At 39.8% G+C, this 21,241-nt stretch overlaps 1 protein-coding gene and 1 pseudogene across 5 annotated transcripts in view; one reads left to right on the forward strand and one right to left on the reverse strand.

Annotated features, from left to right (window-relative positions):
- The window catches only part of TRIM2 (tripartite motif containing 2), a 132,447-nt gene that overhangs the window by 98,705 nt on the left and 12,501 nt on the right, over nucleotides 1–21,241 (forward strand). For 4 of the 5 annotated variants that reach the window (XM_055276165.2, XM_055276168.2, XM_055276171.2 and 1 more), the window contains 4 exons: nucleotides 9,917–10,020; nucleotides 10,264–10,431; nucleotides 17,046–17,214; nucleotides 18,479–18,549. In XM_055276165.2, coding sequence (XP_055132140.1) covers nucleotides 9,917–10,020; nucleotides 10,264–10,431; nucleotides 17,046–17,214; nucleotides 18,479–18,549 — 512 coding nt within the window. Of the gene's footprint in view, nucleotides 1–9,916; nucleotides 10,021–10,263; nucleotides 10,432–17,045; nucleotides 17,227–18,478; nucleotides 18,550–21,241 lie in introns of all 5 variants that reach the window. The other variant, XM_055276167.2, reaches the window with a different exon arrangement.
- On the reverse strand, nucleotides 2,694–4,702 carry LOC129481153 (annexin A2-like; annotated as a pseudogene).

Below are 21,241 nucleotides of genomic sequence, written 5' to 3' on the forward strand. Positions count from 1 at the left end.
GTGCTGGGATTACAGGCATGAGCCACCGTGCCCGGCCCCTTGAGATGACATTTAAATTTAAGCTGGGTTTGAAAGAGAAATAATTTATCAGCTGGAAGGAGGAAAAGAGTGTTTTAGAGGAAGGGAAAGCAGGTACAAAGGCATGAAAGTGAGAAACTGAGTAGTTTGAGGAACTGTAAATGATTCCATTATCTTGGACCATCAAATGAAATGAGATACAAGCAGAGAGGAGGTTGTTTCCTTGATAAGGAGCTGAGACTTTGTTCTCTGAACCTGTGTTCCTCAAAGTGTGGTCCATAAACCACATGCACGAGAATTCCTTGAAGTGCCTGGTATAATTTAAAATTTCTGAATTCCAAACTGCACTTACAGAATTAGAATCTCTTGAGATGGACCAAGGATCTGCATTCTGCAAGCTCCAGTGCTACTTATGCACACTAAGGTTTGGAAACCATAGTTATTATATAGGTGGTGAGAAGGCTTTGAATGGTGTAATGTAGTGTAGTGACTTACTAAGATATTTACTTTCCAGAGAACCTGGAGGCATTATAGGAGATCTATTGGAAATGTTTCCCAGGAAGCAGGGAGATGATTAAGAAGCTTTTGCAGTAGTCCACATGAGCTATTATAAGGGCCAGGATTAAGAGTGATGTGATGGGGTAGAGAAAAAACAGCATGTTTATAAAATGCTTTGGAAGGAGAGAGAGAAATTTGGTGAACAATTTAAACTCCCAGCTGTTAGACTTGAGTGCTGTAGGGAAGTGATGCAGTAGAGTAGATAGTTAATGCTGTGAAGCTAGACTGCCCGAACACTGCTACTTTTCTATCTGTGCAATTTTTGGTAAGTTGCTTAGCCTCTCAGTGCCTCGGTTTCCTTTATAAAGTTACAAAGTTTCCTTTGTTTTGAGAATTAAATTACTTAACACCAAAAAAAGCTTGGAACAATGCCTGGTATTAAATAGTGTCCAATACATTTTAGAGAGGCAAAGTAGGTAGTACTAGTTAGCATATTCATAGTTGTAGTCTGGAACTAATAGTTAACATAAATAGAAATATGGTAGATAAAGAGCTTGTCTCAGTCCATTTTCTGTTGCTGTAACAGAATACCTGAGACTGGGTAATTTATAAAGGAAAGAAGTGTATTTGGCTCACGGTTCTGGAGGCTGTGAAGTCCAGAGGCATGGTGGCAGCTTCTGGCTAGGGCTTTTGTACTGCATCATAATATGGTGGAAAAGCTGAAGGATAAGTGAGCAAATGCAAAAGAGACCACAAGAGCAAGCTCAGCTCCCTTTTAAAACAACTCATTCTTGTGAGAACTCACCCCTCCAAAATGGTATTGATCTATTCATGAGGGCTCTGCCCTCACAACACAATAACCGCTTAAAAGCCTCACCTCTCAACACTACCACATTGGGAATTAAGGTTCTAATAATAGTAACTTTTTGGGGGGACCCATTCAAACTATAGCAAAGATCAAAAGTTTAATTGCTCACGCCTGTAATCCCAGCACTTTGGGAGGCTGAGGTGGGCGGATCATGAGGTCAGGAGTTAGAGACCAGCCTGACCAACATGGTGAAACCCTGTCTCTACTAAAAACACAAAAATTAGCTGGGCATGGTGGCGGGTGCCTGTAATCCCAGCTACTCAGGAGGCTGGAGAATCGCTCAAACCCGGGCGGTAGAGGTTGCAGGGAGCCAAGATCATGCCATTGCACTCCAGCCTGGGTGACAGAGCAAGACTCCATCTCAAAAAAAAAAAAAAAAAAAAGTTTAATTGTTCAGTTTGAATCCCAGCCTGCTATTATTAGCCATATGACTTAGGGGAAATTACTTAACCTCTCTGTGCCTTAGTTTCTTTATCTGTAAAATGGGAATGATATTAATGTATACCACATATGGTGAGGATTAAAATAATGCATGTAAAGGCTTAGAACAGTGCAGGCACATGGTAAGGACTCAATAAATACTGACTGCTATTGTCATTATCATTATTAACCAAGAAAAGGAAGCCAAGATGAAGAGCAGATATGTGTCAGTTTTGATCTTCCAGGTTGAAGTGTATAGTAGGCAGTTTGCAGTATAGGTTTGGAGCTCAGCAAAGAAGTCAGGGCTAGAGACATCAATTTGGAAGCAAAAAGTATAGAGAAGTTACTGTAAATCAGGAGCTTCAGTGAAATGTCAAAGATAGGCATTGTAGTTCAAGAAGGAATAGATGGGGAATGGAAGCAGGAGAAAGGAACAGGCATTCTCTGAGCCAGGCAAGAATTGCTACTTGCAATTCTTAGTAGATATAATATACTTTCCATTCCCAATAACCCTACAGTATCATATTTGTTATGCTGGAGCCAGGCCATACTGGCTTATTCAGTGACTTCATGTTGGTAGCTTGCAACTGGCCTTGATGAAAGCATTTACACTATAGAAATGGGAAATGCTATAAATCAGAACTCCCCTGGCCTCCCAGGCTCCCAGTCCTTGCCCTGCCAAGAGCCGAATTACTAGGACAACATATAATTATCCTTACTGTTGAAGAAATGGAAGCTTAGAGAAGTGAAGCCCCTGCCTTTTAAATTGCACAATGATTCCTCTTCATTGAAAATGCCCTTTAACTACTTGGTTTTCCAAAGCTGATATATTTGATGCTTCTCATACTTGAAAACTTAATTGTATGCCCACTGTGAGTGGGTTATTACATTACTCTAATATTGTATTAGAAAACAATCCTGAATGAGTTTAGAGAAATAGCTTAGAGCATCTGTTTATGATGATTTAAAACACAGGGATTATATTTCCTTGACTGTTAAAGAGTTGGCTGACTCCAAGCCATGAGCTGGTTTTATTAGCTATTATACTAAAAAGAGTCATTGAACAAAGGGGAAGTCAGATGATGTGGGAGGGAATGAAAGAATTACAGGTGAATAGTCTCAAATTATTTAATTCATTATACACCATGCCTTAATGAGTCGATGAGAAGTTGAATGAAACACTCATTTTAACTCTAGAACAGTGTAATTTAAAATGGATGTGTAAAATCGCTCAGCATGAATTCAGAGACTTTATAGGAAAAAAATGTATATGTATATATTTTACTTGTTTCTAAAGTACAAATTCAGTTTATTAATCTGTTTATGACACAGTACATAGGAAGCAAAGTGTTTCACATCATAGACTTCACTTCCAACTCCTTGGAATGTTCATTTATTTGGCTTACAGGAGAGACTAGACAGGAAAGCCAGGCAATGCTTAGGCAAATAAAATGAGGCTGGGGGCAAGGCTAACGTCTTCCTCACAGGAACAGCCACAGGGACTGTTAGTCACAAGCTGGTTTTCTAGACCTGTTAGCTGGAAGCATGGGGAGCACCATTTCTGGACGCTCATGCTGTGTCGGGCTTCAGCCATCTCCACCACACAGGTACAGTACCCTTAGTGTCTCGCTGGATGTAATAGTACAGGGACTTGCTGTACTTTCTCTTGAATTCAGACCTAATTTTCAACATGTCCACTTCATTGTGGGAGACCATGATTCTGATCAGGACCTTATCTTGAGTCCCCTTGCCCTTCATGGAGTTGTACAGCCGGTCAGCAAAATACAGGGACTTGTTCTGAATTCACTGGACCAGGTTCAGGAAAGCATTTTCCAGGTCTCCTTTAACCTCTTTCTTGATGCTCTCCAACATGTCATGAGGACTGTAGCTCTTGTACCTATCAAATACTTTCTGGAAGTGAAACATGCTCCACTTGGTCATGATGCTGATCCACTTGGGAACATCAGTTCCTTTCCTCTTCACCCCAGCGTCATAGAGATCCTGGGCATCTTGGTCAATCAGTTCATAATCAATGACAGAGCCATCCTCTGCTCTTCTACCCTTTGCCAGGGCAGCCATTAGCTTGCAGAAGTCACCAGATGTGTCCGAAATAATGTCCTTCTCCAGATCAGTCTTGTACATTTCCTTGTAGACTCTGTTAATTTCCTGCAGCTCCTGGCTGGTTCTTGAGCAGATGATCTCAATGAGGGAGTCCTCATCGGTTCCCAGCCCCTTCATGGAAGCTTTTAGCTCAGAAGCGTCATACTGAACAGGTGTCTTTAATAGGCCCAAAGCCACTATCTAGGTGGCCAGATAAGGCTGACTTCAGTGCTGATACAAGTTCCTTTTTGGTCCTTCTCTGGTAGGTGAAGGCAATATCCTGTCTCTGTGCATTGCTGTGGTTAGTCAAAATGTCGACAGTGGTGATCTCATCTACACCTTTGGTCTTGATGGCCATTTCAATGTTCAAAGCATCCTGCTCAGGATCAAAGTTGTTGTAGGCTTTGACTGACCCATATGCACTTGGGGGTGTAGAGTGTTCACCCTCCAAGCTGAGCTTGCACAGGATTTCACGAACAGTAGACATTTTGGAGGAAGCTGGGCTGGGCACCGAGAACTGAGAGCGTCCCCAGATGCTGAGCTGAAAATACATTATTTTATGCCCCTCTCCCCTGCCCCACCTCTGCAAACTACCACCTTTCCTCCCTAAAATATATGAGGAGGGAGGTCATGCTAAGTTGGCATCTTAGGTCATTATAGGACCATCACCCCATCCTTGAGAATCTCATCCTTGGGAACTCTTCTTGCATTTCAAGTGGAAAAAGATGCAACTAATATTGACTAAGTGCTAGGCACTATGCTGTGTTATAGGGTGCAATGGTGAACAGGACAGATGTTGCTCCTGCCCTCAAGCAGCTTACAGTGTAGTGAAGGACACAGACAGTTAAATAAAGTATTGTGTGTTAAAGGATGGGGTTTTCTAAAGGATTTTAAAGAGAAAGCATGATTCATGTGAGCCCAAAATGTAATTATCTTCACCCTCAAAACCCAGAATAAGCCATGTGTGTATTGGGGAAAAAAGTGTTATGTAAAGGATCAGGAGAACCAGGTTTTATTCTTCCCCCGTCTCTGACAATCTCTGTCTAGCTTCAACTTTCTCATCTATAAAATGGGGATGATAATGTTTGTCCTGCTATCTCATGGGATGGTATGTGAGAAAATGTACATGAAAGTGCTATAAATATGATTGAACATTTTGTTTTCCAGTGATATAATGGGGGTTGTAAATTTACTCACTCATTAATAACTTATTCATGCACTTTTTCATCCAGCAAACATTTGTTTAGCACCTATTTGATTGAAGATCCTGTGTTAGATCCTACACTTGGCTCAGTTTCATCTTGTTGCATGATTCCATTCAAAACATCTAGATTTATTTAGCATTAACTTCCTTTTTTTTTTTGAGATGGAGTCTTGCAGGCTGAAGTGCAGTGGCATGATCTCAGCTCACTGCAACCACTGCCTCCTGGGTTCAAACAATTCTCCTGCCTCGACCTCCTGAGTAGCTGGGATTACAGGCATGCGCCACCATGCTCAGCTAATTTTTTTTGTATTTTTAGTAGTAGAGATGGGGTTTCATTATGTTGGCCAGGCTGGTCTCAAATTCCTGACCTCAAGTGATCCACCCACCTTGGCCTCCCAAAGTGCTGGGATTACAGGTGTGAGCCATTGTGCCCAGCCAGCATTAATTTCATATTAAGTTGGAGCGGGTGGTGACAGGAAATCTGCTTTTATTGATCCCCTATTTCAGTCTAAGGGTTCACCTTATGTAATCTTCCTGGAGGGGTAGGCGGAAGTGACCAGGAAGAATATGGGTGAGAAGCTGTTGAATTAAAAATTCATTTTGTGCTTCATAGGCTAGACTTGCATCTGGAAAAACAAAATGATTTAATTATGGAATTATAGAATAATTATCAAATTGATTATAATTACTTTAAAAATTCTTGTTATTCATTTTGCTAGCTAATATGTAACCATCAAATGAAATCTTTTACATTAAAGTAGATAGAAAAATATTTTATAAGTATTATATGTGTTTTGTGTTATTTATATTTGTTATGAAAGAACTAGTTTTTATCATATATTTAGAATACTTTAGAGAGAGAGGAGAGACTTTCTACAAATGAAATATAATTTGCTGAAAAGCTTGAAGAGTAAGGCATGATCCCAAATTATTTCTAACTTCTGGAATTGTCTTAAGACACTTTACAAACACTTGAACACTTCAGAATAATGACAATCTGCTGTAGTGCTGCATCACCATCAAGACATTTCTAGTTTAACTGTTGGTGAAAATAGTCGGCATCAATTGTCTTCCCAAGTATATGCTAGTGGTGTCCTTTTCATCTTCAGGAGTAACACACTGATTCTGCTGTGCTTTCAGATAGAGTTTAAAAAATAATAATAATCAATAATCTCCAATACAACAAAAAAGGACCGTAAGAATCAGATGTTACCAGGAATCCCAACCAGCCATTCAGAAACTGAGCCATGGAACTTAAAGAAAAGATTTTTTTAAAACACATATTACAAAATAAAAATGGTAGTGCCTGTTTCATCTAGCTTCCTTCAAAAATATATAAGCAATGTTAGACAAACAGATTCTCCTCCGACCTTGTGATTTAATTTACATGTGGGCAACAGACTCAAGCTCTCCTTAAATTCAAGAATAAGAGCTGGGCCAACACATTGCCCTTGAGTTCAGCAGAGGTCATGGAACCTCTTTCCAGCAGTGTGGTCTTTTGCAATACAGTCCATTGCTCTTGTGACCTAGTATTAGCAGGTATGGGACATCTCACATTCATTTCAAGCTAGGCAGAGAGTCTTCCTTCTCCTTGCTCTGAATGGTATATTACTATGGAATCCAGCTAAATATCTTCCCAAGTTTTAAAATTATACCCCAAAATACAACTATTGCCCATTTCTACTCACATTGAAAAAATGTGCGTTTATTTCTGTAAAGAACAAAAAGTGTTAGTATTTTTTCCTCATATTTTCCCTCCTCCAATATCACGTCCATATTTTCAAAAGGAAAACAGACTCTTTTTGACTAAGACACCTCCTTGACTAGTACTAAAGCACTATTTTCTCTGTTTTTTTTTTCTCTTCCTTTTATCAGCTGCTACTACCTGCACAGTCTTCTGAATAAAATAGGCATCATTCTAGCAGGATAGACAAAAGTTTAGAGGAAGGAGAGCAGCAGGCAGTTTTTGTCCCTACCTGGACCACAAGGACAGTAAATCAGTGTTCATCTATTCTGTTCAGGTGCTTTTTAGCCCCTTCTCTCTTGTTTTTCAGTATTTCTTTCCCTTACTTGTATGCCCTCTAAGCCCTGGGTGCACTTTCAATTTTATATAAGCAAGAATCTAGAACAGCCTGGGTTTTATAGAGTCACTTCTTTGTTTTATGGTCAATTCTTAGTTAATTGGTCCTCATTTCCTCATCTTGTTTAATTCCATGCTTGTGTTTATCCATTTTTTTTTTTTTTTGTAGAGATGGGTTCTCACTGTGTTGCCCAGGCTGTCTCGAACTCTTGGCCTCAAGCAATCCTCCTGCCTCAGCCTCCCAAAGTGCTGTGATTACAGGCGCAAGCTATGATGCCTGGCCTATAAAATGTTTTTGATAAATGAAGTTTTTATTCTTAAGAGACCCTGGCTTGTCCATACCACCTTTGAAAAATTATTTCTAAGCTGAGCATTTTAGAATTGTTTCTGTTTCTAGCCCATCTGTTTTGCTGTACCTGTTACCTAGCTATTTTCAGACATGGGGGAAAGACCAAAAATAATATTTGTTTTAAAACAAATATAAAATAAAAACGGCAGTGCCCGTTTCATCTAGCTTCTTTCAAAAATATATAAGCAACGTTAGACAAACAGATGTTCCTCCGACCTTGGGATTTAACTTACATATGTAAGTTGAGTCTGTTTCCCAACAGACTCAAGCTCTCCTTAACTTCAAACCATGTTGGCACATATCCCCTTCGAGGGCCAACCACTCCTTTCCTGCTCCCTACTACCAGAAACAACTCGCCATTTCACGAGTGTTCACTGATTCCATATTCATGCATATTATTGGGATTCTATGTGGATCAAGTATCAAAGATCCTTTCTTCTGATACATTTGGATTAAAATATGAAGGTATCCGGATCTCAAATTTTTCTTTCATGCTAGTGTGAGCAGATGAGATGCAGAGTTAGTGAGTAAACTTGATAGGGTCCACGATTCAATGAACTGACCACCACCTGGGGTCTGGTGAGAACCAGCTCATCTATGATGATTCTGCCCAGCAATTTTGTTGTTGATTTTATTCTAAGTTTAATCCATCACCAATTTCAATTCTTAAACCCAAAAATCTGTTTCTGACAAGTCTATTCCCAAACAGTGCTTAAGCAGGTGTTTGACATTAGCCATCACCAGTGCATCCTTGTCTACCCTTTCCTAAGGCACTGCATTGATGTCGAAAAACAAAATAGCAAATGGCTCTTTTTTTTTTCTTTTGAGACAGAGTCTTGCTCTGTCATCTAGGCTAGAGTGCAGTGGTATGATCTCAGTTCACTGCAACCTCCACCTCCCATGTTTAAGCAATTCTCCTGCCTCAGCCTACCGAGTAGCTGGGATTACAGTCACACACCGCCACGCCCAGTTAATTTTTGTATTTTTAGTAGAGATGGGGTTCCACCATATTGACCAGGCTGCTCTCGAACTCCTGACCTCAGGTAATTCGTCCATCTCAGCCTCCCAAAGTGCTGAGATTACAGTCATGAGCCACTGTTCCTGGCCCAAATTGCTCTTTTGAATATAAATGAAGTTATAAACCTGAAGAATGGTTCTCTCTCTCTAACTATGAAAAATTTAGCTTTCTTCCTGGCCATTTTTGAGCAAAATTCATTGTTTCCATTAATTAATATTTACATCATCCTATTGAAATAAATCATAAAAACTTCTTTTGAAACAAAACTAGATGTCTGTTAACCTGTAGATGATTTGCTGTTTTTCTCTCTGTCTCATCTATTCTTTTAAAAGAGAGTCTAGTGTGGCCAGGTGTGGTAGTTATTGTGGTATGTACCTATAGTTCCAACTACTTGAGAGGCTGAATCGCTTAGGCCCAGGAGTTTGAGACCAGCCTGGGCAATATCGCAAGACCCTGTCTCAAACAAACAAAACAAAACAAAAAAAGAATCTAGTATGGGTGGAAATATTTTCTTGGATTAATGAATTTCCTTTTGCCTTTCTTATTTAATCTACAAAGCACGCTGTGAGAATATCTTTTTATAATTTCAGGAAGAATATCCAGCCTGTGAGATACTGAATCTTTGAAAATAATCTATAAGTAAATCCATAATATGAAAATCGCCTACTATTTTTCTAACATCTGTGGCCTTCGGTTTGTTAAATGTACTGAAAGCCAAACGTCCACGTTTCTTCCGAGAGCTGCTGAGTGAGAGGGTAGAATTTTGGCAAAACTGTAAAATAAGGCCCCTCTCCTGTTGCATATCCTTAGGGCAGGGCTCCTTTGCCAGGTTCCCCTCTCGCACTAAAACCCAGAATGGCAGGACCCAAACAGTCTGAACCATCCCAAATGCCCCACACACCCCAAACGCAAACCAGGTCCACAAAGATAGAAGACAGAGGCAGAGTGAGCAGGGTGAGAATGTTTATTGCCGTGCCCAAGGCAGCACCGACCTGGCAGATAGCAGTGCCATAAGGTAAAGTGGGAAAGCCATGTCAGATAAAGGCAGGCCGTATTAGTTTTTATTATGATGTCTTTGTGGGATCTAAGAATATTTTAAACATGTTAATATGCAGCTACAAATTAATAAGAGAAGATTGACATTTACTTAAAAAAGTGATTTTGCAGAGACTGTTGGTCAGGAAGAGAGGTTTAATAGCATATGGATTAGGTCATTGGGGAGGGAGGGTGCCCTTTTTTTAAAGTATGTTTAAAAACAATGCATTCTCAGGTACCTGTGGAAATCTGAATTATTCTCTTGCTGAAACAGAGAAATCTAACCCTTTAGTGCTTAATTTTTATGGTTTTATCATTTATTTTAGGTACCAAAGGAAGAAATAAAGGAGAGTTTACAAATCTTCAGGGGGTAGCTGCATCTACAAGTGGAAAGATATTAATTGCAGACAGTAACAACCAATGTGTGCAGGTATAGCCCCTAATTATATACCTTTAACTACTTATATTGATAAAAATAGATATAGTTACATATATTCCTACTTTAGACTTAAGATACATGGTGTAAGGAAAAAAGCTTATGTGTATGTAGACTTTTCTTCAAACAGAGTTTGCGTGTTCTGATCTCTGTATGTATGGCAGATGTTTTTGCCTATACCTTCCTCAGCGATGCCTGTACTAGTTCACATTCCAATGAATGTAATTTATTTTACAGATATTTTCCAATGATGGCCAGTTCAAAAGTCGTTTTGGCATACGAGGACGCTCTCCAGGGCAGCTGCAGCGGCCCACAGGAGTGGCTGTACATCCCAGTGGGGACATAATCATTGCCGATTATGATAATAAATGGGTCAGCATTTTCTCTTCCGATGGGAAATTTAAGGTAAGATTAACTACTAATTGTTCACTAAACAATGGAGAGAAGGAATAGGAAATACAAGATGAAATTGTGTGTTTCTTTTTTGAGATGCAGTGCAACATTCAACAATTCTTCATACACAAAGACATCTGGACATCTAAGTTTGTGAAGTGAGAGTAACAGTGATAATTTCATAAGTCTATTTGCACATATCCTAAATGTGGCTTTGTATTTTAAAGCAATTAGGTTGCTCAGTCACTTTTTTTCTTTAAAACCATAGATTTAGAGGGAAACTGGTCCTGTTACCTCAATTCAATGAAAAACAACAAGCTTTTGAAAAGAGTTATTAAGAGGCAGTTTATATTTCTCAAATTAGTCTACATGTTGTCACTTAGGAAGTACTTTTTACTTTCTCAGGCCTGTGACAGATGATATGGGAGAAACAGAATTGTAAAAAATAGTTTCCACCTTTTAAAAATGTACAGGCCCACTTTGGGAAAAAGATTCATACACAAGAAATGACAGAAAACAATTTATGTCAGTCTCTAATGAGTCGTACATTGATACAATCTGAAAACATATGTATATAATACGAGATTTGGAAAAAAAAAGAAAAGGCTGAATTTCAGAGAAAATGCAAGTGGAGCTACACATTGAGGGATCCCACTGTTTGATATATTTGTATCATTCCCAGCATCAGCTTTTTGCAAATAAAAATTTAACTCAATGTCTTCACCTAATTGCCAAAGAGTAGAGAGCCCTCTGGTGATAACAGAAATCTCTCTTATGAAGTGTCATCAAAGAATTGTATCAGCCCGCCCATTTTCTACATTTGTTCATAAGAAAATTGTGAGACACCTCGTCAAAGATCTTTGTAAGGGCCAGTTGCACTATGCCTTATATATTTCCCTGTCCAGCCTATTAGAGGCTTCTATTTCTGTTGACAACATGAGTTTTTTTTTTTTTTTTTTTTTTTTTTGAGACGGAGTCTCGCTCTGTCACCCAGGCTGGAGTGCAGTGGCGCAATCTCGGCTCACTGCAAGCTCCGCGTCCCGGGTTCACGCCATTCTCCTGCCTCAGCCTCTCCGAGTAGCTGGGACTACAGGCGCCCGCCACCACGCCCGGCTAATTTTCTGTATTTTTTAGTAGAGACGGGGTTTCACCGTGGTCTCGATCTCCTGACCTTGTGATCCGCCCGCCTCGGCCTCCCAAAGTGCTGGGATTACAAGCGTGAGCCACCGCGCCCGGCCGACAACATGAGTTTTAACTCAGATCAACACATTGCCATCCCAGCTTATTACTGTTTGGCCATCGGCAAATCGTAACTTTCTTGAGCTTCAATAGCCTCGTTTTTAAAATTTTGATTTAAAAAAAATCTATCTTGGCCAGGCGCAGTGGCTCAGCCTGTAATCCCAGCACTTTGGGAGGCCGAGGCGGATGGATCACAAGGTCAGGAGATCGAGACCATCCTGGCTAACACAGTGAAACCCCGTCTCTACTAAAGATACAAAAAAATTAGCTGGCTATGGTGGCGTGCACCTGTAGTCCCAGCTGCTGGGGAGGCTGAGACCGCAGAATGGCGTGAACTCGGGAGGCGGAGCTTGCAGTGAGCCAAGATTGCGCCATTGCACTCCAGCCTGGGCGACAGAGCAAGACTCTGTCTCAAAAAAAAAAAAAAAAAAAAAAAAAAAGATCTATCTTGCCTGGGCATGGTGGCTCATGCCTGCAATCCCAGCACTTTGGGAAGCTGAAGCAGGAGGATTGCTTGAGCCCAGGAGTTCGAGACCAGCCTGGGAAACATGGCAAGATCCTGCCTCTACAAAAAATAAAATTAGCCAGGTGTGGTTGCGCAGGCCTGTAGTCCCAGCCACTTGGGAGGCTGAGGTGGGAGAATTGCTTAGCCCAGAAGTTAGAGGCTGCAGTCACTCGTGACTACACCAGTACACTGCAGCCTAGGTGACAGAGTAAGACCCTGTCTCAAAAGAAAAAAAAGACCTATCTCATTGGATTTAAGCAAAGACTAAATGAGATTTTATGTGCCACATACAAAATAAGGATCTAAGAAATGAATAGTCTTTTCCATGCCGCGAGTAACCCTCTCCAAAAAAATGAAGTCTTGTTTGGTCAGCTATGATTTGGGCTTCATGTCCTCATGCAGGCGCCTGGTGGTCATCACTTTCTTGTCTAGGAGTTTGGAGATGCTGCTTTTCATAATCCATTCTGGAATTCTAAAGATTACTCAAAGTGTACTCATTGGTTTCTTATTGGAAGAATTTCTATTTTCCTTTTTAAAGTCTTCAGATTGCTGTAGTCCCCTCATTGTTTTTATGAAATGAGTTATGTAATTGTGAAATTCTCAGATTTGAGCCTCTGTTTTGTGTGAGGCAGCATCTTGTCAATTTTGGAGACTGAAAAGCTGTCATTTTTTATTCCACAATATTGCATGCAATTCTTCAATCACCCTTGAATTTTTGGTTTCACTAGAAATTTAATGGCTCCGTATGATGACCACATATACATAAAAATCTCCTGCCTTTCTGTAGCTCTAACTTCTTCCCCTTTTTTTGCATTTTAATAATTGTATATATGGTAAGACATACCCAAATATGACAAGTTTAATGTGAATATTTATGTCTTGAATATCTTGAAAATGTTTACATAGTTTGGAGGCAACCCATTTGTTTATGTTTTATACTCTAGCCAAACCGCAATCTGTCTTTGTAAATTCGGAAGCTAATACTAAAATAGTTTCACTTACGGAGACAGGAGTTTTATGTCTAAGGAAGAAGGGCTCTCTAAGCATTTTTTGTTCAGTGGTTCAATAGTCTGTCTGTAATAGACACTCTTAGAAGAACTGGGTTCTTAGAGTTGGAATATTAAAGGTAATAATGAGAATAAACTCCAAAGAACACTCATGCCCCCTAGAGGATGGGGGGAGTGGAGGTGGTATAGTTTCAGCAATACCCTTTTCTATGACAGGTGTTGATCGAAACCCAAAGGGTAAAAGGATAGCACGTGAAAACACTTTAGGACCCTCACAGGAGTTCATCCAAGTGAAATATCCACAGGTATAGACAGAGATACTTATTTTCTTCTTTTTCTTCTTTGGTGGGACTCAGTAAAATTAAACAGGTGCTGAGAAAGACATACGTTTAACACCAGTGTAGACTCTTTGTATTTATTCCTAGTAGTTCCAGAGATGTAACATCTTATCTCCTTTTCTTTCTTTTATTCACCAATTTATTAGCCCTAATTTTTATTTCTCTCTGCCTCCTCTAAATTTATTCTATCTTCCCCACTGCCTCCTGTCTTCCAGCCCATCTAGAAACCTTTTCTATCCAAACAGAGACACCTCTGGCCACCTTACTCTAAAATATCTCATCTCTTTCCTGTTCAATTTAAGGACATATTTGTTGAGTTAAATACCCTGATTAAACCATTCCAAAGGCAGGGTTAAAATACTTTTGCTGGGCCGGGCACAGTGGCTCACATCTGTAATCCCAGCACTTTGGGAGGCTGAGGCGGGCAGATCACCTGAGGTCAGGAGTTCAAGACCAGCCTGGCCAACATGGTGAAATCCCATCTCTACTAAAAATACAAAAAAAGTAGCTGGGCATGGTGACAGGCGCCTGTAATCCCAGCTACTCGGGAGGCTGAGGCAGGAGAATCACTTGAACCCAGGACGCAGGGGTTGCAATGAGCCGAGATCCATTGCACTCCAGCCTGGGCAACAAGAGCAAAACTCTGTCTCAATTTTGTTTACTATTCTGTTTAAGATGGGGTTGACACAATCAGGGAAATGCAGGGATTCTTACCTTTCACTTGGTTGAATCCAGTGCAGCTAAACTAGGAGTGATGAAGGGAAGTGGAAAGAAATTTTGGTTCAATGTTTAAGTTATTCTTTTAGATCTGCCCTAGTTGTCACTACATGATAGAATGGAAGTAACCCTTTATTTTCTCTTCTTATTCTAGATAATTATCCATTTGATATTATTTGGTTGAGTCATCTAAGCAACTACAAGTGTTCATAATGTTAGGTAGTAATGATAGTCTTGTTTTAATCATCGAAGTGACTTCTCTCCCTTTTGATCTCTGCTGACTTACTCTCCATTTAAACATGAAACAACAAATGCCATTTGTTTACCCACCATTATGTTATAGCCTCTTTGATCTTTGGGCTAGATTGGAGAATCAGAATCAAATTTACACAGCAGTTTCTCTTGCCAAGAAAACCACTGTTTCTTTCCTAAGTAATTGTGTTCCTTTGCTCTAAAGAGATGAAATCTGAATCTCCATCATTTATAAACTTAGAAGAATAAAAGGAGCATATAAAGTCTAAAGTCCCCATCATGGAAAAGTCCCATCCTGCTACTAGAAAATTTAAAAATACATATGTGGTTCACATTATATTTCTATCAGACAGCACTAATATAGAGAGATAAAATAAGAAGGCTAAAGCCTAATCTATGAGAATATAACTTTTTGGGTTTTCTAAGATATAGACGCTGATTTCTCACTTTTCCTTCCAGAAGTCTATGTACATACATGCACACATATAACACATGTGGACTCAGACCACACTCATTGTTCCCTACCTTAATTTGTTTAATAATATGTCTGAGAGTTTTTGTTGTTGTTGTTTTTGAGACAGAGTCTCGCTCTGTCACCCAGGCTGGAGTGCAGTGGCGTGACCTCGGCTAACTGCAACCTTCATCTCCCGGGTTCAAGTGATTCTCCTGCCTCAGCCTCCTGAGTAGCTGGGATTACAGGCACCCACCACCACACCCAGCTAATTTTTGTATTTTTAGTAGAGATGGGGTTTCACCATCTTGGCCACACTGGTCTTGAACTCCTGACCTCAAGTTATCCGCCCACCTCGGCCTCCCAAAGTGCTGGGATTACAGGTGTGAGCCACTGCGCCTGGCGAAGAGTTCGTTCATAAAAACACATAGATCTGTTCCCCTCCAACACGTCAAGCCTGGGTGCCAGGGAGAACTGTGGTTCTTATAGTTTCCCTGACTTAACATACCTTCCTGCTGTTCCCTCACCTGGGGTGCTCCTTCGCCTTCCTTGTCTACTGTGGCCTCATCAAGTTATCACTTCACATGGCTTCTGAGATGGCCTATTTGAATTCTCCCAAGTATATTAAAATGAAGACTCAATACTACACTCTTTAAAGAGATACAGTAGATATGTTTGTCCCTGCAATGTGACTGAGACATACTTGAGGGCAGGAGTTACGTCTTATTTGTGTGTTTGCCATGTGCCTAGAATACCGTGTCAGGCACATAGTGGGTGCTTGGACAGTGTTTGTAGAATTAGGAAATAAATTAGTGAATGAGTGAAGCACTTCTTTATATGTAGTCTAGAAAATGAAGCTATAGAAAGAAAAGTAAATGTACAGGACCTGTATCTCATGGCAAATAGACATTTAAATACACACCACAATCTACTCAGGAACAGGAATAAAATTTAAAATACGGTATATGACTAATAGAAATCAAATGCTTTTCTCCTATTTTAAAATATAATAAAAAGTGGAGCCATTTAATCATCATGATTGCCCTATAATAATGCTAGACTTTTAAAATTAATGTATTCAACAGATATTCATTGAATATTTATTGTGCACCAAGTTGTGTGTTGCCCCTGAGTACACAGTGGTGAATAAAACAGATGTGACTCCCGCCCGAGGAGAACTTAATTCTCGTAAAGTTCAATGCTAGATGCCTGGCAATTTTGATATTAATTATGATCTATAACAATGACAGTGATGGCTTCCCTACAGTGACTGCTTGCTGTGTGCTACACTCTACAACAAACCCTTTACCTACCTTATTCTACTTAATACATCTTCCAAAAATGCCACTAGGAGTTGTCGAGTTGTCATTTTTTGGACATTTTTTAATGTATAAGGAATCTGAAGTTTAAGGAAATGAAATCCATCTGTGCTATTCCAGGTGTGTTTAAAGCAAGCAATGGAAGTAGGTCAGTCTTCTGAGTCATAATCCAGTGATCTTTCACCAGATCACACCGCCTCTTCGGCAGGGAACTGTGACCCCAGTTTAGGGGATCCTAGAGTATTTTTTTTTGGTGGTGATCTCTTTTAAGAATAACGATTTTAAGGGCTGGGCACAGGGGCTCATGCCTGTAAATCCCAGCACTTTGGGAGGTCGAGGCGGGTGGATCACGAGGTCAGGAGTTCACGACCAGCCTGGCCAACAAAGTGAAACCCTGTCTCTACTAAAAATACAAAAAAAAATTAGCCAGGCATGGTGGTGCACGCCTGTAGTCCCAGCTACTCAGGAGGCTGAGGCAGGAGAATTGCTTGAACCCAGGAGGTAGAGGTTGCAGTGAGCTGAGATTGCACCACTGCACTCCAGCTGGGGCAACAGAATGAGTCTTTGTCTCAAAAAAAATAAATAAAGAATAAGGATTTATATAGATATCAATAGCAGATAATGGATGTGACAAAGCCAGTTTTCCAAGACAGAAGTTCATTGTGATGTATGAGTAGCTGTGTACCCATTTGAACCTTCAGGTAAATGTTGACCAAAACAGTGTTTATCTTCATGTTCTGTAGTGGTTTAAACTTTGACTCTGTACTGTACTTCTATTTCTGTACTTGTTTCAAACAGACAAAAATTGGATCAGGAAAGCTGATGGGACCCAAAGGAGTTTCTGTGGACCGCAATGGGCACATTATTGTTGTGGACAACAAGGCGTGCTGCGTGTTTATCTTCCAGCCAAACGGGAAAATAGTCACCAGGTTTGGTAGCCGAGGAAATGGGGACAGGCAGTTTGCAGGTACACTCGATGGTAATATGTAAACCCCCTTTTTTATGCTTCTTCTGCTCACATTTGCATGATGTTGGAGCATGTTGAAGACACCGCATCCCTAGTGTGTTTGCTGGCTTTGGGAAAGATGCTGGGGATAAAACCTAAGCAAAAGCATGGTTCGTTGCTTGAGTCTCAGTCACCCCCGCCCACCTGGTAGTAAGTTGAGCTGCAGTCCCTGTGTGGTTTTTATTGGTGGCAGTTCACAACTCAGAAGCCTAGCTTTGAAATATTTATGTTAAAGTATAAATTTTAAAATAAAAATATTTGAAAAACAAGGAATAACTACTATTTCAGCCTTAGGTGTAGCTTTGCTTAAAAAGCGACTGAATGAGAATTTTTTTTCGCCTTTCTAGGTTATTGTAAGAGAACAGGAGTCTAGAATATTTGCTAGGTTTAAGGAAGGCAGTCTGTTTTACGTCTCTTTGGTGTAACACTTTGCAGTCACAAGCTTATTTAGGTTTTTGCATTTGCAAGAAGAGGCTAAAAATAGCTTAATTTTCTTTTTGAAAGGATGCTTTTAGCACTTAGTATTAATTTGCATAATATTTGTTTGTGCTTTGTATCCAGTTCTGCCAAGGTTCTGAATGTCACCCAGAATTATAGTGTGGGTTTTCTGTTCTTTTGTTTTGTTTTGTTTTGTTTTGTTTTGTTTTTTTGAGACAGGGTCTCGCTCTGTCACCCAGGCTGGAGTGCAGTGGCGTGATCTCAGCTCACTGCAGCCTTGACCTCCCGGGTTCAAGTGATCCTCCTGCCTCAGCCCTCCAAGTAGCTGGGACTACAGGCGTGTGCCACCATGCCCAGCTAATCAATTTTTTAAAAATTACATACTGGAGTCTCTTTTCCAATGCTGAGTTGCCACGTGTTTCCTCAGTGGGAGCTGAGGGCTCTAAAATGACTAACAGATACTCAGGGAAGCTGGCAGATGTGACTTTTAGATGCTGGCACGGAGAATGAATTCTGATGCTTACTGCTCCTCCCACTTCATTAGGGCTGCTGGAACTCCCAGCCTGATTGGGAAGGAATCAGAATCGACTGGCACAAGTAGAGAATAATATAGGATCCATGTTATCTGGAACTGGAGGTCTGGCTGAATGATCTTTCAAAGACTGAGTCTATGATTCTTTATACTTTCTTAAATAACTAAGTTAATATATTAAATTTGTTACAGTAACTGCTATATATAATCACTTTTGTTGTAGTCATCACATATTTTTTTCCATCTTTATTGCAGGTCCCCATTTTGCAGCTGTAAATAGCAATAATGAGATTATTATTACAGATTTCCATAATCATTCTGTCAAGGTACTATAAGCACATGAGTTGTTGTTAACTTTTAACTGCTTTTATGGAGAAATTGGTCTGCGAGAAAATAATGCAATACTTACATATAGCACCAAAAGGAGTTAACCAGAAGAGTAGACTTTGCTTCTGCTCAAAGATTCCAGTTTTAATTTGGACTTACAGACCTTGAAAAGTCAGGAAATTGAACAAAATGTGCTGGCAATAAATTGCTTAATTTGAAACTGGTGCAAATGAAGAGGACTTGAAAATTATATTTTAAAAAGCAATTCGTTGAACTTAGAGGCAGAACTTTCTGACGCTTAATATTTTGTGGCTAGTCAATAAATTAAAATCACTTTTTCAATTTTCTGCATCTTTTTGTTAAAAAAAAAAATTAGATATTCGACCCTGTTACAACAACAGACGGCATGGGGAGGGGGATAATCCTAGCATACATTCATACAGTATATTTTATACTTCTTAGAATGCTTTCATATGTTTAGTGTTCTTCAGAAAACAGTGACCTATAGTATATCTTTCTTACTAGGTACCAGGGGAGAGAGATTTGAACTTTACTATGAGAAAATCAGGAAATAATAAAATGGTTCAAAACAAATTACTCACTTACTGAAATGATGAGAAAATATTTAGTAATATCCTAGATCAAGCTTCTCACGGTGTGATGCATGTTCCACTGAAGGTATCATCAGTGGCCATAGGCAGTATACTGGTGGATATTTTTATTTTAAGGTATGCATTTATTTTAGGGCTACCTTTTGTTTACATCTAGTGATGCTGTTTTGCACTTACAGACATAATAAAGTTTTTCTTTTAAATACATTCATCTAAATTGTAAAAGGTGAGTCATTTTAAAGGAAAAACAATACGGAAACAGCAGAGGATGGTATGCCAGTGGGTAAAGTTTGCACTTAGAGACAATGACTGAACAACCAAAATTAATAATGACTTATCAGTGCTAATGACTGCGATAGCTAGATAAGGGGTAGGATTTTTAACACCCAAAGGTACTCTCTGTGATGTCCTTTCCGCATCCTGGAAAGCCTCTAACCTGAGTAAATAGAGAGGGCTTGGACCTTTTTGATGGGTGCCAAGTCCCTGTGCAGACAGTAGCGCACAGTGGGCTGCGGAAATGGGGTCAGGATAAGGGAACAGGGTACCCACCGTTGCTTTTTTCTGAAACTGCTCCCTGCCATATTGTCTCTCCAGAGATGCTCACATTGTGGCATAGGTCCCCCCTACACTCAAATGCAGATAATCTGCATTCTCTGCTGACACTATTGTCCATGGGAAGCGCCTTGGTAAAAGGAATAGGATAGTGGAAAAAGTTGGTAGCCAAAGAAGGACAGAAGTAGAGAGCAAAGAGGCAGCAGGAACCGGGCTGGAGACTGCCTCCCCGGGAGTTATAACAGTGCTGGAGAATGAGCACAACTGTCAAAGGATAACGCAGGTTGGTCTCATACTTCCTACTCTCACTCACTTTGTAGAGGAATCATTCATATAACTACAGGGCATTCAGCAAGAAGAAAACCCATATGAGATCCTAATAGTACCAAGGCCAGCAGATGCTTGCATAGGTTCTGTCCACTCCCAACTGAAAGACACTCATAATTAATCAAGTTGCTCTTTTCTACTAAGCGCAACTGTGATCTCAGAGCCTTTCCTGTCCAGTGCTCCAGGCAACCTCTAAGAATCAACTGGCATTGGTATGTGGGACGGCTCCTATTTACCAGTCCTGGCTGACACTGTAGAAAGAATTAAAACATACGTAAGTAACCAAAATGCAAGGCAGGTAGCACTAAATAGTTTCATAAAATAGGTACATATAAAGTTTCCTAACCTTCTGGAAGAAAAGAGAAAATGTCCTTAATTAAGATTATCAGGGGAGACTTCCAAGTGGAGATGGTGTTTGACATGAGCAGAATTTTGAAATCAGGAAAGGGCTATCATCAAGGTGATTTTTTAAAAAACTTAATTTAAATATTTATTGTAAAAAGCAAAGCTGTAAAAAAAACTAAGCTCATACTTCTGCCTCTTAATTTGTTTTCATGTGAATAATTTTTAAGTAATTAAATGGCATTTTAGTCGGGAAAAATAGAAAATATGAAACATTTATAATTCTTAAGATTCTGAAAACTCAAGTTTTCAGTATGGTAGAAGTAGATTATTTAACTATTTATTTAAACTCAATTTTCTTCTTGTTTAAAAAAACCATAGCCTTTCGCTGTTGTTTCTCTTCTTTTTGACAACTATTGCCAAATAAGTTTTATGGAATACTTGGGTTTTTCTTCCCCATGTAATGCTGGGCAGTTAACAGTAGTTCTGAATTCAGGTCACTTCTCTGTTGATAAGTGTAAAATACATATCTATAGGTCAGTGCTAACAAGGGGTCTAGTTAGCTCCTTAGCTATCTGCAGAATGTATTTTCTTTTCATCACAAAACGAGTAAGACTAGATTTGGCATCCTTCATTATCCCAAAATGAAGCAAAACCACTTGAGTCATTTGGATTATGCCCAGGAAAACATATTGACTCAGAAAGATAAACAAGGCTGGGTGCAGTAGCTCACGCCTGTAATCCTAGAACTTTGGGACGCCAAGGCGGACAGCTCACCTGATGTCAGGAGTTCGAGACCAGCCTGGCCAACAGGGCGAAACCTTGTCTCCACTAAAAATACAAAAATTAGCCGGGTGTG

This window comes from Symphalangus syndactylus, chromosome 4 (genome assembly GCF_028878055.3).
Source record: "Symphalangus syndactylus isolate Jambi chromosome 4, NHGRI_mSymSyn1-v2.1_pri, whole genome shotgun sequence".
Lineage (NCBI taxonomy): Eukaryota > Metazoa > Chordata > Mammalia > Primates > Hylobatidae > Symphalangus > Symphalangus syndactylus.